This window comes from Pieris rapae, chromosome 1 (assembly GCF_905147795.1).
Source record: "Pieris rapae chromosome 1, ilPieRapa1.1, whole genome shotgun sequence".
Lineage (NCBI taxonomy): Eukaryota > Metazoa > Arthropoda > Insecta > Lepidoptera > Pieridae > Pieris > Pieris rapae.
In genome coordinates, this window is record NC_059509.1 from 11,277,820 (window position 1) to 11,294,877 (window position 17,058).

Below are 17,058 nucleotides of genomic sequence, written 5' to 3' on the forward strand. Positions count from 1 at the left end.
ATAATAGTTTTTAAAATTTAGTTCTATTTTCGAAAATAAGAACTACTTATAAAAATAAGCGATAAATTGGAAAGATAATATAGAATTTTAAAAGTAGTTCAATTTGTCAAAAATAGAACATGCGCACGTTTTTATCAACAAAAATAGTAATTTATGAAAACCCAAATAGTATGTGACGTATTTAATTTCACAAATATTTCACGGCGTTGAAGTGTTCCGATTGCCAGTCTGCTAAAATCTGTCGACTAGACTACAACAGAGAATTTTAAATATGATTAAAAAGTTAATATTTAGTCTGTTAGTGCTACACATATGTGCTGTTTTGGGTGATGGTATGTATGATACTTAAATTCTAATACTCATGAAACTTATTTAATAAAAACAAATAGTTTCGGTTGTAAAACACTGGATTGGGTTTGCCTAGCCATCTTTGACTGTAATTAATTGATATATTTTATTACTAGAGTAAATATAATTACCATGAAATTATATTATAGTATAAGACATAATAATACAACACAGTTTACATATTTGTGAGAAGATGATTTCGAAAAGAGGTCACAAAAAACACCCGCGGTACATCTGTACCTCGTCTTGTATATATATCATTATATGTATTAACAAGATTAAAAAAATTCAGGTTTATGTAAGGATTGTATGGAATATACCAAATGCAAGGCGGCATTTGATCACGCGACCTTAAAGCAAGACAATGAAACACTGCAATTGTTTTCCAAAGCTTATTGCGGCGTGGTATATGAAAATGGGCAAATGGTAAAGAAGGTACAGGTAGCATACACTTGATCTTGCTATTTATAAATGTTATTTCATTTTTATAATTCAACACTCACTTGATTGGTGAAGGAAAACATCATGAGGAAACCGCAAGCCCATAGTCCTAAACATGACAGTGGCAGTTCAGCCTCAAAATACCATTTTGGAAAGGAAAATGGAAGCGCATACAACGTTTGAATACGTCGTATAGTGTAAATGTAAAGTAGGTGCTATGTCACGTATGTACGTATTTTTTCAATCGACCCAATATTGTGTTTATTATTGATTGGGAAATGTTGTTTGTTTTGCAAGGTTTTTGAATATTAATGGTGTTCGCCTCCTGACAAGTCGTGGAGAATAATATCTGTATATTGGTAATATTCTTCTAGGTATGCTGTTCCAGTTTTCCACCGCTTGAGATGCCTTCGATAGACAGCAGTAATGGAATTAGCAAAGATCACCTTCTACCAGAAACGTGTGGAAGTATTTTAGGAAATCGTATCGTTGGAGGCAAATACGCTAGACTCTATGAATTTCCATGGATGGCGATTATCTTCTATATCACAAGTTAGTGTATAATTTCGTTCATACAGCAGACTTTTAGTTCCATGCAGGAGAAATGTTAATAGGAGATTATTTTACTATATAGTAGTAGATTATTTAGAGTTATTTATATTTTTTAAATGTTTCCTTTAGTGTTTCCAAAGTATATATTGTAAATTAAAATCATCTCTACTAGAGTTCCACTTCGACCTAGTTTAACTTTCTTTTTTCAGGCTTTGGTCCGCAACGTCAATGTTCAGGGTCAATTATTAATTCAAAATACATCTTGACTGCTGCTCACTGCGTTGTCAACAAAAATATTGCAGGAGTGAGAATTGGAGACTTCGATGTCAGTAGAGATGAAGACTGCGATTATCAATCTGGCGTATCTCCTGCCTGTGAGGACCATATTCAGGTGATTGAAGATTATTCATTTCAACTTAACTCTCTTTAAGTGTTTACACTTTTTCTGTGTAATCAATAAAAGATGAACGTTAGATTTAGTTATATTTTTCTAAGCTCCTATATTCATTCCTCCATTTTCAATACTGATGGTGACCCTAATCATAACCTTTAGTTCATCGGGATTGCATACAAAAATGCCACATCATATCGTTATTGGATGTAACAGTTTGTGAAATTTTAAAATAACAATTACACGTAAAATATCTATAAATATTAAACATGGCACTATATGTATACTACTTGTTCTCCTTCAGGAGATGTATGTAGAATTGGCAATACCCCATAGCGAGTTTCGCCGCGGACCACCGGAAAACGACATTGCTTTGCTGAGAGTGGAAGGCGAGATCAACTTTAGTTATCGTAAGTTGAAATAACTTTTTTATTACCTCCATATTTTACCCAAGTTGTGCTAAAAGAATGAGGGAAGTTCTATAGCATCTATTCTTCGTTATCATAAATAACCAAGATTTGTCTTCTTTCCAGCTAACGTTGAACCAATTTGTCTACCAATAACACCTGAACTTCAAAATAAGGTTTTGGACTATATGACTGGAACAGTGGCTGGATGGGGCGTGACCGAAACGCGCAAAGAGGCTACACGATTGATGAAAGTCGATATTCCAGTAAAATCCAACTCAGATTGTAAGATGTACTATTTAAATTCGCCAAATCAACATCATTATTTTAAAAGAGCTATGAAGAATCAGTTTTGTGCAGGAGAATTAGGGAAGGACTCGTGCGATGGAGACTCTGGTGGTCCATTTATGATTAAAGACATCTATAAAGACGTGAACCGGTACGTCCAATATGGAGTCGTTTCTTCTGGACCTGGACTCTGCGGTTCTGGTGAACCCGGATTTTACACTGATGTATCGAAATTTGTAAATTGGATACTCGATAATATTAAAGAATAGTTCAAGGTCTTCCAAGGTTTTGTGATCAAATGCCGCCTTGCATTTGGTATAGTCAATACAATCATTACAAATACCTGGAACAATCAATCTATGTTAACGATGACAAATGTATTATAAATAAAAAATACAATTCAAACAGTTGTCTTTTTTTTAAATTGTAAAGAACTTTGATTTATTACTTAGATATTTCCTCTAGATTATATACATGGTCCATATTGTTAATATTGAGGTTTCCCAATATTCAAACTCAAAGCTGTTCGATTGGAATGAAGTATTTTGCATAAGTTTTTCCAATAGATAAAGTATACACTTACGAGAACCCAAAACGGCACATATATGTAGCTGTAATAAACAAAAAATATTTTTTTAATTATATTAACAATTTCTGTTGTCATCTGTACGATAGATTTTAACAGAATGGAATCTGGATCGTGAACGAACTCCATTAAAAATTTGAGATATAAAATACGTCACATACTATTGGGTTTTTATAATCTCATTTGGTTTTTTGTCCAAAAAAGTCCAAAAAAAGGTTATCTGATAACCGAAAGTGGCCCAGAATTTTCAGGATATTATTTTGTAATATTACTATGAATAATGATACTCCATTAATATTTAAGGAAAACTATAAACATTTACAAAATAATAATTGATTTAAATGTAATTTTACCATCCTTAAGTCATAACTTAAGGATGAAAAATAAAATCTCACTATCTCAAAAAGTAATGTATTTTGCAAGGAAACTTGGGACCTCGCAATTATTCTGGTGTCCGTATGATCTCTCGAAACGAAACCGGGAAACGAACCCAGTACCCCTCACCTAGCTGCCACTTAAAAAGACCGCTAGGTCATAAGGCCCTTAAAAGATTATACCTTTTGTGGGTTGAGTCAAGTAACAGTTAGTATATGTTCTCGGATTTGTATAAATCGTTCTTAAGTATCAAGGCCTAAGGCACATTTTTGATGTTTTTTCAGGCGAAGTGAATTTCAATGTGGCGGAACTATAATTAAATACAAATCTATTCTCACAGCTGCTTATAAGTTAAGGACGTTGATAAGAAAATCGAAGGTGTCAGAATAGGAGAGTATGACATAAATTCGGATAGGGATTGTGAATATGAACCGAACTCTGTGAAGATCATATTCAGGTAAAAGCCAAGCCTAACACAAGTATTACTAACGTAAAACTAACTATGTTATTGCATATAAGTTTTCCACGGGGTACTTGTAATGTTGTGGTTTATGAGTGCAAAAATTCAAATTTTATTTTATTTATTTTTTTCTTTTATTGGAAAAAAGAAATATTAGAATATAATCTTTAGTCACAACAAAATAAACACAAACGCGTCTTCCTTCAATGAATAAATGTATGTAATGACTTAATAACAATATATCACAGACAGCACAAGGACTATCCTATTCATAATATTACGCAAACGTAGAACCAATCTGTCTACCACTATCGTCTGAACTACGTAGCAAACGGCTAGATCATGAAAGCGGCAGTGTAACTAGCAAGTTCCAGTGAAAACTGACACTGAATGTGAAGGCGACTACAACAGAAATAACTTGGATGCCGTTAACAATTCCTATAATAGTAAACTGTTTTATAGCGGTCATCTAAAAAATAATATATTTAAAAACGAAAGAGACCAATACTTATTAATATGACCAAAGATAAAACTATTCCGTTATTAAAGTAACGATAAGAATACGTAATGAAAATCTTATGAAAACCCAAACAGTATGTGACGTATTTAATTTCGCAAATAATTCACGGCGTTGAACTGTTCCGATTGCCAGTCTGCTAAAATCTGTCGACTAGACTACAACAGAGAATTTTAAATATGATTAAAAAGTTAATATTTAGTCTGTTAGTGCTACATATAAGTGCCGTTTTGGGTAATGGTATGTATGATAATTAAATTCTAATACTCATGAAACTAATTTAATAAAAACAAATAGTTTTGTTTGTAAAATATTGGATTGGATTTCCAAGCCATCTTTGAATGTAATTAATTGATATATTTTATTGTTTACCATGAAAATAGAGAGTTTTGCTCAAGTTATATAATAAGCTCGTTAAGTATGCTTAAATTGTATTGAATATGAAATAATAATAATTTAAAATTTTTTATCGAAAAGGAAATAAAACAATATGAAACATGAAAATAAATATATTTCAATTTGACAATAATTAGAATCAAAATTATTAAATTTTTTCTTTTTATTTATGCACAATAACATTGAATTTAAAAATTTAGAGTCGTGATAAGCTTAGTTCAAATATTTAAAAATACAATAATCGAAATGATTATTGAGAGGAAACCGCCAATATCAAATGTGTTAAAATTAAATGTGTTGTAAAGTTATCCTTGCAAAGACATGCTTTTTAATTGAACTCTTTTCTTTAAGCGAATCTTATTTGGATAAGGATAGTTTTTCATCGGTTTTAATTAAAACCAATTTAATTATATTGGTTGTTATTTATTTATATAATCACGATTGTTAGTAAGATACACCAGCCGATATATAAAATTTGAAAAAAATTTCAATGCCTTATACTTATCTTTTATCTTTTTCAAATTTTATCAAAATCCCTAACATTTTGATTGTTTCAATTACATTTGTGTATGCTTTATATACACACACATAAAAAAGCTATTTATCTTGACAAGTCTACAAACAATTAAGTTACTTTTTCTATCTCTTACATTTTTACTTAAAATACATAAAATAAAATCGTAGTCATTCGTGTTTTGCGTCTCGCGAGATACGCCCCGCCCCGCCTACATCGGCAATATTACTATTTACAACATACATGGTACAACACAGTTTACATATTTGTGAGAATATATTCCTAAAAAAAGACAAAAAGACCCGCAATACTTCTGTACCTCGTCATGTATATTCATCATTATATGGGTTAACAAGATTGAAAATTCCAGGTATTTGTAAGGATTGTATGGAATATACCAAATGCAAGGCGGCATTTGATCACGCGACCTTAAAGCAAGACAATGTAACAAAGCAATTGTTTTCCAAAGCTTATTGCGGCGTGGTAACTAAAAATGGGCAAATGATATATAAGGTACTGGTAGCATGCACTTGATCTTGCTATTTATAAATGTTAATTTAATGTGATAATTTAAAACTCACTTGATTGGTGAAGGAAAACATCATGAGGAAACCGCAAGCCTTTAGACCTAAACATGACAAAGGCAGCTCGGCCTCAAAATCCCATTTTGGAAAGGAAAATGGAAGCGCATACAACGTTCGAATACGTCGTATAGTGTAAATGTGAAGTAGGTGCTATGGCACATACGTAGGTATTTTTTTCTAAGACGCAAGGTTGTGTTTTTGTTTATTGTTGATTGGGAAATAAATAATAAAATAAATAAATGTTGTTTGTTTTGCTAGGTTTCGATTATTAATGGTGTTCGCCTGTTGATAAGTCGTGGAGCATATCTGTATATTGGTAATATTCTTCTAGGTATGCTGTTCCATTTTTCCACCGCTTGAGATGCCTTCGTTAGACAGCAGGAGCGGAATAAGCAAAGATCACCTTCTACCAGAAACGTGTGGAAGTATTTTAGGAAATCGTATCGTTGGAGGCAAATACGCTAAACTCTACGAATTCCCATGGATGGCGATTATCTTTTATAATACAAGTTAGTGTATAATTTCGTTCATAGAGCAGACTTTTAGTTCCATGCTGGAGAGAATGTTAATAGAAGATTATTTTACGATATAGTAGTAGATTATTTAGAGTTATTTATAATGATTAAATGTTTCCTTGTTAGATTTTTTATCTAAAACTGAATGAAGCACTTTTTGTCAATATAATATATTTTTTCATCTTCTTTCTGCTTCTTTTGCGAATCTGATACTGTTCTACAATGACTGATATAAAGAAATGCTGTATCTACAAGAGTTTAACGTCGACCTAGTTTAACTTCATCCGTTCGGGCGCTATTTTAATCAATCGCAGATAAAAAAGGTTCTTATTTCAGGGTTTGGTCATAAACGTGAATGTTCAGGGTCAATTATTAATTCAAAATACATCTTGACTGCTGCTCACTGCGTTGTCAGTAAAGATATTGCAGGAGTGAGAATTGGAGAATACGATGTCAGTAGAGATGATGACTGCGACTATCAACCTGGCGTATCTCCTGTCTGTGAGAAACATATTCAGGTGATTGAAGATTATTCATTTCAACTTACCTCTCTTTAAGTGTTTACACTATTTCTGTGTAATCCATAAAATATGAACGTTAGATTTAGTTATATTTTTCTAAGCTCCAATATTCCCATTATCAAAACCGATGGTGACCCTAACCATAACCTTTAGTTCATCGGGATTGCACACAAAAATGCCACGTCACATCGCTATTGGATGTAACAGTTTGTGAAATTTTAAAATAACAATTACACGTAAAAAATCTATAAAGATTAAACATGGCACTATATGTATACTACTTGTTCTCCTTCAGGACATGTTTGTAGAATTGGCAATACCCCATAGCGAGTATCGCCAGGTGCCACCGGAAAATGACATTGCTTTGCTGAGAGTGGAAGGCGAGATCGACTTTAATCATCGTAAGTTGAAATAACTTTTTTATTACCTCCATATTTTACGCATGTTGTGCTAAAAGTTATGAATAAGGGAAGTCCTAACACATTTTTTACTTCGTTATCATAAATAACCAAGATTTGTCATTTTTCCAGCTAACGTTGAACCAATTTGTCTACCAATAACACCTGAACTTCAAAATAAGGATTTGGACTATAAGACTGGGACAGTGGCTGGCTGGGGCGTGACGGACATTATCCTCGGCAAAGAGGCTACAAAATTGATGAAAGTCGATATTCCTGTAAAATCCAACAAATATTGCAAGTGGTACTATAGAAATATGGCAAACCAAGATAGGCGTTTTAAGAGAGATATGAAGAATCAGTTTTGTGCGGGAAAATTGGGGAAGGACTCGTGCAGTGGAGACTCTGGTGGTCCATTTATGATTAAAGACATCTATAAAGACGCGAGCCGCTATGTTCAATATGGAGTCGTTTCTTTTGGACCTACCAAATGCGGTTCTGCAAAACCAGGCTTTTACACTGATGTATCGAAATTTGTGAATTGGATACTCGATAATATTACAGATTAGATGTATATTAGTTCCAAAACAAAGAAACGGTCTAAAATAAACGAGATCAATATACCTATATTTATAATAAAGGTATTATGAAGAATATAAAATTATTAATCATAAAAAGGAATTGAAAATAAATAGTGTTACTTACTGTTACACACAAAAAAAAATTAGAAAAATGTAGGTCATTACTAATATGTAAAGCAAAATAAAAAGAATTATAACCCATCTTAGTTATTTTTATTTACACACTGTATCGCAAACCTCATCTGTTTATAACGATTAATGATTATCCTAACTACAACATGAGATTACATACGTTAGTGTGTAAGTTCAGAGATTCCATTTTAAACATAGAATATATTTAGTAGGTATCGAATTATAACGCATATTACTTTCAGAAAATCACATAAATGATATATTGTACTCTCTCATGGCTTACTTCTAGCTAGCTAGAAACGATACTTTACATTATTATTTTGTTACAATTAATTACATTTTTTAGGGATTTGATAACATTATCAGCGAATCACAACCTTTATGTGTTTGATCCATGCTGCCTTTAGAAGAGAGTACAGTAATATCAGAGTATGTTGCAAGCCATATCTTTATCTTTATCTATAATTTAGTTAAAACTAAAATTGTTTGAAAAAAAATTAACTATCTCCCTTCAATTATCATTTCTATGAAACAGTTAACGTAAAATTATTATATTAAACAATACTGCGCTGTTGTGTTTCCCATACAACTAGTACTTTAAATAAAAATAAAATACTTTTAGTATGGAACATAATATAGACAGGTATCACTTATTCCACGTCGTTAAATTTGAACCTGTAGGCATCCCTACTCATCGGCAAAGAAGACAGAGGGTGTTGGCCGTGAGAAAAAGCCGGCGTAAAAAACTGTCGGTACTCTTTTAAGTAGTAATATTATAAACGTGATAATGGGTTATGTCAAAGCAGGATGTGTGCGTGGATATTTCAAAAGCACTAATTAGTAAACCACATACAGATAAAAGATATTTCTAAACTATTTACATTAATATTCGTAACAAATCATGTTTACTGGATAAATGTATTAAATACACTTTTCCTTAAAAAAAATTATTAAATTAATTAGTACCAAACCAGGCCGGCAATGCACTCGCAAGCCCTCTGGTATTGAGAGTGTCCATGGGCGGCGGTATCACTTAACATCAGGTGAGCCTCCTGCCCGTTTGCCCCCTGTTCTATAAAAAAAAAGTTTAAATTAATGGAATAATTAGGAAATTACGACATTCTGGTATAAATGTTGATTTCTTAAAATATAGTTTAGGTACGTACTCTTTGTTAGAACATGATTTATTTATTAACACTTCGTTGCATTACATAAACAAAATATTAAACATAATTTAATGAAAAACAACTGGCTGACTTATCGCTTTCGAGCGATTTCTTCCAGACAACCACTGTGAGTCAAGGAAAAAAACATGGATTAAATTACATAAGGTAGGCAAGAAGTGCAAAAATACATATGACAAATACAATAAGAAAATATACCATAATTGAAAACTATTGATTTAGTATATCATGAGCAAATCAATACAGTTCAACAATTAAAATACATTTGTAAATGTTGAACCTCATCAGATGTTTTGGGAAATCTTATATTATTAATTATATGATTTATCAGATTAGTCTTGCTTTTATTGTGAATGCATGAATATTTTCATCAAATTTATTTATGATAGTTCAATCCCCGAGGGAATTCTATTTCGAAACCGCTTCTACTATCTAGAGCAGTTTTATTTAATAAGGCGTTTATTTTTCTGATTATTTTTATTAAAATATTGCTTGCTTATTAATTACTATATTTACATGAAACATTCATACACAAGTAACAACGTTGTCGTTTTTACTTGATACTACTCAGTACTCGTACTTTTCCTATTGTCTACTCCTAACACCACAAGGAAAAGGCGACCATTTATGCCAGCAAGTAAACAACCATAATTTCTAATAATCTTTAATGAATATTTTTGTTTGTTTTTTTATTATTTAAAATTTTAAATACTTATATGGTTATATAATTTCCTGATAACCTTGCTGCATAAACGCTCTACTATTTATGAAACAGTTCCCGTTTGACTTCAGAACAAGTACTATTACTTAGCTATTTAATAAATAAGTATTTATTCCATTTCCGATAATTTAATTATTCTTTAATATTATCTAATATCCAATCGACGTATTCTCTGACATCCGTGTAAATGCCTGGGAACGACGATCCACATTGTATTGGACCCTTCGACACGATGCCATACTGGACGTAACTATTGACACCATTGTAGTCAGCTTTCATCATTAGAGGTCCTCCGGAGTCACCGTTACAAGAGTCCTTTTTGAAATCTCCTGCGCAGAATTGTTTATTAATGATCTCCCGGGTATTTCTGTTGTAGTAACCTTTACATTCAGCGTCAGTTTTCACAGGAACTTCGACTCTCAACAATACTCCAGATTCTCTACCAGTTTCAGTGAAGCCCCAACCAGCTACTGTGCCGTATTCATGATCCAGATGTTTGCTACGTAGTTCAAATGACAGTGGTAGGCAGATTGGTTCCACGTTTGCTGTAAAATTATGAAAAGGCTCGATTGTATAAAGTCCTAGTGAATCTGTATGAAATTTTGTTATTCAATCAGTACATGTATTTTTCATTGAAGGACGAAAGACGCATTAGTGTGTTTTTGTTTTTGATGTAACCGCTACTATATAATCTATGCTAACATTTCTTTGGTACATTAAGTTTATCTAATCGTCTTTTTGTGAGCTAAAATATCTATTGCAATATTATTTAATAATACTTACGGTAGTTAAAGACGATCTCGCCATCTACTCGCAGCAAAGCAATGTCATTCGCGGTTGGTGATCTTTGATAATTTTCATGTGGAATTATTTCTGTGACATACATATCCTAAAAATGCATATTTGTATTAAGGGATAGTTTATCACGAACAACAACAATGCATGATGCATAACAAACAACAAATTTAACTTTAATCAAATGGCGCGTTTATCCAGAACTGATATAAATAACTGACACTGGGTTTTGAGTGTTATACTCATCCACGAGCTAAACTATAGATTCTTAATCATTTCCAATGATGTAAAACCTAAATGTTAGCATGAAATTTAAATAAAATATAGCAAGTGGCCAACAATTGAATTCATTTTCAGTATTTTCGTTATGAAAAATGGGTAAACCTGGACTTCTTTTTTGCAGATAGGTTTGTGCTTTTCATAGTCGCAATCCTTTTCCAAATTAATATCAAACTCTCCTATTCTGACAGATGCGATTTTTTTATCAACGACACAATGAGCCGCTGTCAGAATATATTTAGAGGTAATGATAGTTCCACCACATTGAAATTGGGGACCTTCGCCTGAAAAATCATCAAAAATAAGTTCCTTAGACCTCGATAATTGGGTTGTTACTATGTTTGCGTAATCGTCACAAACATGCAATAGATAATTAATTTGGTTTCAATTGAGTGAGTGGTCACGTAGATGTAATTTCGATGTAACATGGACAAATAAATAGTGTGTTGAATATATAACGTAACCTTTACACACAGTATTCATAGGTTTTATTTTTAATACTTAATTTATAGAATAATATAATAAACATTAGAAACCGCTGTGGATTGTATGAATGTTACCAGGTAACCAGTATGTCAAGGGTGTCAATGTAACCTATGATTTTTTTTTAAACCATTGCCCTAGTTCTCGGATCCGATTATTCGGCATCCAATCTACTGTGCTTACCACTCGGATCCGATTTTTTATTTATAAAAATAAAATAAAATGCATTCATGCATATTTTGAAAAAATCATATTCACTTTATCAAAATTTGCCATACAATTTTCCGGTTATTACTTCATTAGCATTCTATGTGTTAACAATATTTTTTCAAAACGTCTATAAGCTAACACTTACGTGTTTCATGAGCGATCAGTACCATCCATGGAAATTCGAATAGTTTAGCTTTTCTGCCGCCAAATATTCGATTTCCCAAAATGCTGCCGCATTTATCCGGAATCATGTTGGGAAACTGTTCTTCGATCGAAATCGAATCAAAGTTTTCTTCATTCGATTCTGCATATTTACTTTCCAATTTTCTTCCCGGAGGCGTTGATTGTGGACTTGTATTTAAGCTGGGAAAGTCTGAGCAACATACCTATGAGAATCATGAAAAATTTAGTCGTTCTAGTACCGAATTAAGTAACTCTCTGATTTCAACCCTATAACACATATTGGGATCCTAAATAAAATAATATTATTTTCCATCGCGATTTGAAACAAATTTTACCACCACTTGAAACACCGTGGCTATTCCTTCGTTGAAAATCTTATGCAATTATTATTCTGCGAATTTTACAAATTAAAAGCTATTGATTACCTTAAAGTCGGAGTCTTCATCTTCCGTTTCTGTTCCACACGCAGCTTTCTCAAATAGCTTGTTTGTTTCGTCGCCTGGCTTGAACCGAGCATAATCAACTGCTGCTTTACATGTGTAGTAAATTTGACAATCGCTGCAATATCCTACAAAAAATAGTTTTATTAATTAGATTAACATTTATAATATATTTTATGTTCTCTTATAGGATTTAGTTTCTGCCTCATATGTTATTTAACACTTAAAAGCCAAAAAATGTCATACTGAAATATTAACTTCCCTTATTTTTGTTTAAGTTAATAAATTGTTAGACGGTTTCCGTGCCAGTTCAATTCAAAATCAGTTTATTTATTTATTTTATTAAATTATTCTTACAGGAATACACATTCATACATAAACATAATCATCTATTCATTTAGTTAACACAATGTGCACTTATGTAAGTAAATAAAGAAATCCATATTAAATGCTTCTAATTTTACATTTACTGCCAGTTCTTAAATCAAGGGCGTAGAACCGAAGGGAAGAACTGGCAATAAACTCTCCGCCACTTTTTTAATCGCCAAGGTTTTACACAATGTTTGTAAGGCGCTGCACCATGTTTATAGTAGTTAGTTAAATAAAAATATATATTTGTCCTCTAACTGAATTATTAGTAATAGGCTCGTGAAATATAAGCACGTCCTTTCATTCTGGCGGGAACAACATGCAAATACATAGTCGTCCAGTAAACAACGTACTATACATGAATATACTGTAATGTAATTGCGGATAATTACACTTTAGTATTTTGAATAACAATTTTGAATAAACATTTACTACCATTTTGCGAGGTTCTCCAAATATATGTTATGAAATTCTTTGTAAACTTGGAATTAGCTATTTTTTTTAAATATTTTAACCAGATTTTGACTAACTACTGTAGCTACGGCTTCCTCACAAGTTAGTGTACGATATATTCAAACTTTCCAGCCCGGTGTTCATCTGTTAAAAGTATAGTTAACACTGAGATCTTTCACCGAATTCTTAATTAATAAATCGCTATATTCTAATTCTTGTATATTAAGGATTACCTGTTAATCATTATTTAGAAGTATGTACCGTGAGCGATGAGTTAGAGTTAGTTCATTAGTGGTTGGATTGGAATGAACTGAATATTGCTTTAGACTGACGAATGAGGGACTAATGCTTAAGGGTACAATTAAACCCCGAGGTTGTACGTGATGATGCATTGATTGTCTGCATAAATGCTTGGCAATTTAAAAGTGACGGACTTTTCTTCTTGGCCGTTCTACGTAGTTACTATTTGAGAACTGGCGGTAAATGTAAATTTAGAAGCAATGTTTACAGACGATTAAAATTAAGTATTGAGTTACTTATGATTTAATTATATTTTGATTTTGATCTAGATGTGAGTTCAAGTTCATATGACGCAGAACCATTGAACCGTTATAAACAACACGCAATTAATCTTATTAATTATTATGTGTATACGGTATGATCGAACAAACGATTTACAATGTTATGTAGTGCAGAGCTGCTACTAATAATAATCAAAGAGATACTAAAAAAACGTATCTAATTAATTGATTTTTAAGAAAATTCACTTTATGGTTGTTTTCGAAAGAAGATTGTTATTTTGTTTCAATTGTTGAATGTTGCGTTTAATATATTAAGAGAAATAGGAGAACTACTTTTAAGTCAAATAACCCAAAAGTTGTCTTTATGATAGTTGAATTTAGATTGTCTTTCATAATTTAATTATACATGTATGCAATAAAACAATCGTGATTAAATTAGTACCGTTTTTGAATTTATTTAAAATTTATTTTAGCATCACGATTTCTTTTAATTTCAACAATAATATAAAGTTACACCACGAATTAATTATGTAATATAATTAAACTATTTGTCTACTTTTTAAGCCAAACCGCTTTTTTCTTGAAATTAAGATTTATATAGACAGAGCTAGACAATTTGTAATAAATTAAGATTATAATCTGTTATTGTATTGCGTGTGCGATGCAAAGAGCTTTATTTCCTATTTTTTAGATCGATTTGCAATTTTTAATACTTAAAAGGAATTACGTACGTTCACTATATACTAGATAACACGAATGTAGCACTAATAAACCTAAAAATATATTAACAAACATGTTCAAGGTGTGGTCTTTGTGAAACACTTACATAGACTAACTTAATTCGACCCACATAATAAAAAATCTTTTATTATAATGACGCATATACATATATATATTTGTTTTCCTCAAACTTTGCAATCAGTGTGGTATTTATAACATACAATTTAAGTTAATACGATAAGGTAAGGACGTGGGAATATCAATAGGTGCTCTTCTCCTGGTTATCGTATTCATAACCTCCACGGTACTTCTGGTGCGGCTGATTCAAAGATCCAGACGTAAGCCAGTCCCTGTTATACAGGTCCTGCAGCTGGATGATGTCGCAAGAGATTACTTGGATACTATAGGAGGTAGGTAAGGATTTAGCCAGTGTCATGGTCGGGATTAAGAATTGATCAATTCTTTGTTAAATAGCGGTACAGATTAACGGCCAAACCCAATAACCTATCTCAATACAATTTTGACCATCTAAGATAGAAATCTTAATCCAAGTATTGATTAAAGTGAGTCAATAATCAATCGAGCGACTGTAATAGCCATCTGTCGATACCAGTTATCCATAGTAGGTCGGATCGGTGTATATGGATAGTCCTTGGTATGAAAATGACAGTTCACCCGTTTGCTCCCTGTTCTATAAAAAAAATATGAGTATAACAATATCTTTTACTTAATTTTCAGACCATCTCAGAGTTTTTTTTTATATACTAATTTCCCATTTCTTTATCCTCGACTCTTGATCTGCGGGATCTTATTTTATAGACATATATTGTAAGATAAATTAAGGTATTTTCTAGTATATAATAATTACTGTTCCTATTCCATATTCATATATATCATATTTTTAGAACATAAAATCCATGCATCGCGAAGTCTTCGATCCTGCAGTAGTGGATACTCGGACGGTTCCAACGAGTCGGGGCCCCCCGTAGACCGACGATCTAAGGCACGACTGAATTGGGATTGGGAGCCTCCACCACCCGATGTCACCTTAACGCTTCACAGGGAAAGTGCTGTTTAGTGAAAAAAAACATGAAAGAGTTTACAAGGAATGAAGTGACAAAGTGTAAAAATATTTTCCAAGTGTTGATAATATGTCACCGTTAAATTGTATATACATTCGTGATCTATTAAAATAAATGATTCGATATTTTTTAATAAGAGTACATATTATTATTTTACTGTATATATTTGTATATTGGTGACTGAAAACGTTTTGTGGCAACCATCCTCTCTTTTACTGTTTTGTCCCTGTTTATCAGTTCTACCGTACGATTAAAATTTTTGACTCAACATCTACTTTGTCGAATTCATTGTAGTATTACAGTTGAATACATAATTTATGACATTTCGGTAGTTGGGTACAATGTACAGTGAGAGAAGCTTGAATATGCTGCCGTCACTTTACATTCTGTACAAAAAAAACCACCATGAATTGTATGATGTATCTGGACTGTATCACAGAATTGAAGACAAACGAAGCTGCCTATAACATAACATCCTTCAAGAAAAGAGCGTACAAATTCTTAAAAGGCTGGCAACGCACTCGCGAGGCCTCTAGCATCGAGTGTCCATGGGCGGCGGTATCACTTAACATCAGGTGAGCCTCCTGCCCGTTTGCCCCCTGTTCTATAAAAAAAAACATGGCGTTTTGATGGCAGCTCTTCTACTACCTATGGCCAAGGTTCCGAGTCAAGACTAGGTACATTCTCGTACATATTTTATGTACTTTAAACAATGCATATTTCTGAATAGTCACCCCGTGTGCTAACTTTTAATTCCTTTTCAAAACTTCAATTAATAATAGTAGAGAGTTGCTGTCTTTGTAGAACTGAACACTAAATCCAGTGCTTCAATGCTTTAAAGACCTTGGAAAATTTGTGAATTTTTTTTCATATTTCATCTTATAGTTGACAGATAGTTAGGATGGGATAGTGTATTGGATAAATGGTGTACGTCATTGATTTTGCAAGTCAAGACCACACCGAGCAAAATCTGATCTTTCAACATTTTTAACCATCAAGTGGCTTAGTCTTGTGAAATATTATTAACCTAAAATGGCCAACCCATTTTACCCATTTTACCCCTGGAACCTTGTAAAAGAATTAAATATTTTATTTATTATAATAAATTGTTGAACTGCTTTTTGTTTTTTTTTTCAATAATATTACATCCCTCGAAATGCATAAAAAAAAATTTGTGAATCTTATTTTGATCGTCAATGATTTCTGACGATTCCGTATATATTTTAAGGAATTACATGAACATTGTTTCCATGCCAAATGATCACTGATCACAGGACTGATAAATAATTATCTCGGGCCTCGGTATATGAGAAAAGTTATTTTGAGTTTGACTTTGAGTCATAAAGAGGACACATTTTTATGTTTGTAACAAACAAACTACCGGACGGTATTTTGTTTAGACGGATTCCTAAATACTTGATGATTCATCATTATTTCCAAGGATTGGAGCGCATTATTAATTATAAATAGTGTTTGTACAAATGTAAAATATATGCTTTATCGGTTATGCGGTGAAGGAAAAACGAGCAGGAAACTGGCATGCCTTAAACCTGAATACTCATAGGCACATAAATCTTTTGAACGCCTTTTAAAACTAATCCTAATTCTATCC

General features: G+C 32.3%; 2 protein-coding genes and 1 long non-coding RNA gene across 4 annotated transcripts; 2 read left to right on the top strand and 1 right to left on the bottom strand.

Annotated features, from left to right (window-relative positions):
- Positions 1–216: 216 nt before the first annotated feature.
- On the top strand, positions 217–7,944 carry LOC123689138 (venom protease-like). Of its 2 annotated transcripts, none has more exons than XM_045628014.1 (6): positions 217–332; positions 641–783; positions 6,191–6,368; positions 6,711–6,892; positions 7,191–7,296; positions 7,426–7,944. In XM_045628014.1, exons 1-6 carry the CDS (start codon positions 272–274, stop codon positions 7,860–7,862), a joined length of 1,107 nt encoding a protein of 368 aa, XP_045483970.1. In that variant the 5' UTR covers positions 217–271; the 3' UTR covers positions 7,863–7,944. The 2 variants fall into 2 exon arrangements, with proteins under 2 accessions (XP_045483970.1, XP_045483965.1); XM_045628009.1 differs by lacking the exons at positions 217–332; positions 641–783 and adding exons at positions 4,479–4,605; positions 5,646–5,788.
- LOC123689143 lies at positions 1,562–2,587 on the top strand. The gene is made up of 3 exons (XR_006750181.1): positions 1,562–1,732; positions 2,037–2,142; positions 2,266–2,587. It is a non-coding gene; the product is annotated as an uncharacterized LOC123689143 (long non-coding RNA).
- Positions 7,945–10,028: 2,084 nt separating the features above from the next.
- LOC111002380 (CLIP domain-containing serine protease 2-like) lies at positions 10,029–14,460 on the bottom strand. The gene is made up of 6 exons (XM_045627921.1): positions 14,376–14,460; positions 12,287–12,429; positions 11,824–12,064; positions 11,091–11,269; positions 10,695–10,800; positions 10,029–10,456 (listed from the first exon to the last, which is right to left on the bottom strand). The coding sequence occupies exons 1-6, from the start codon at positions 14,437–14,439 to the stop codon at positions 10,044–10,046; spliced, it is 1,146 nt and encodes a 381-aa protein (XP_045483877.1). The 5' UTR covers positions 14,440–14,460; the 3' UTR covers positions 10,029–10,043.
- Between the last annotated feature and the right edge of the window lie 2,598 nt (positions 14,461–17,058).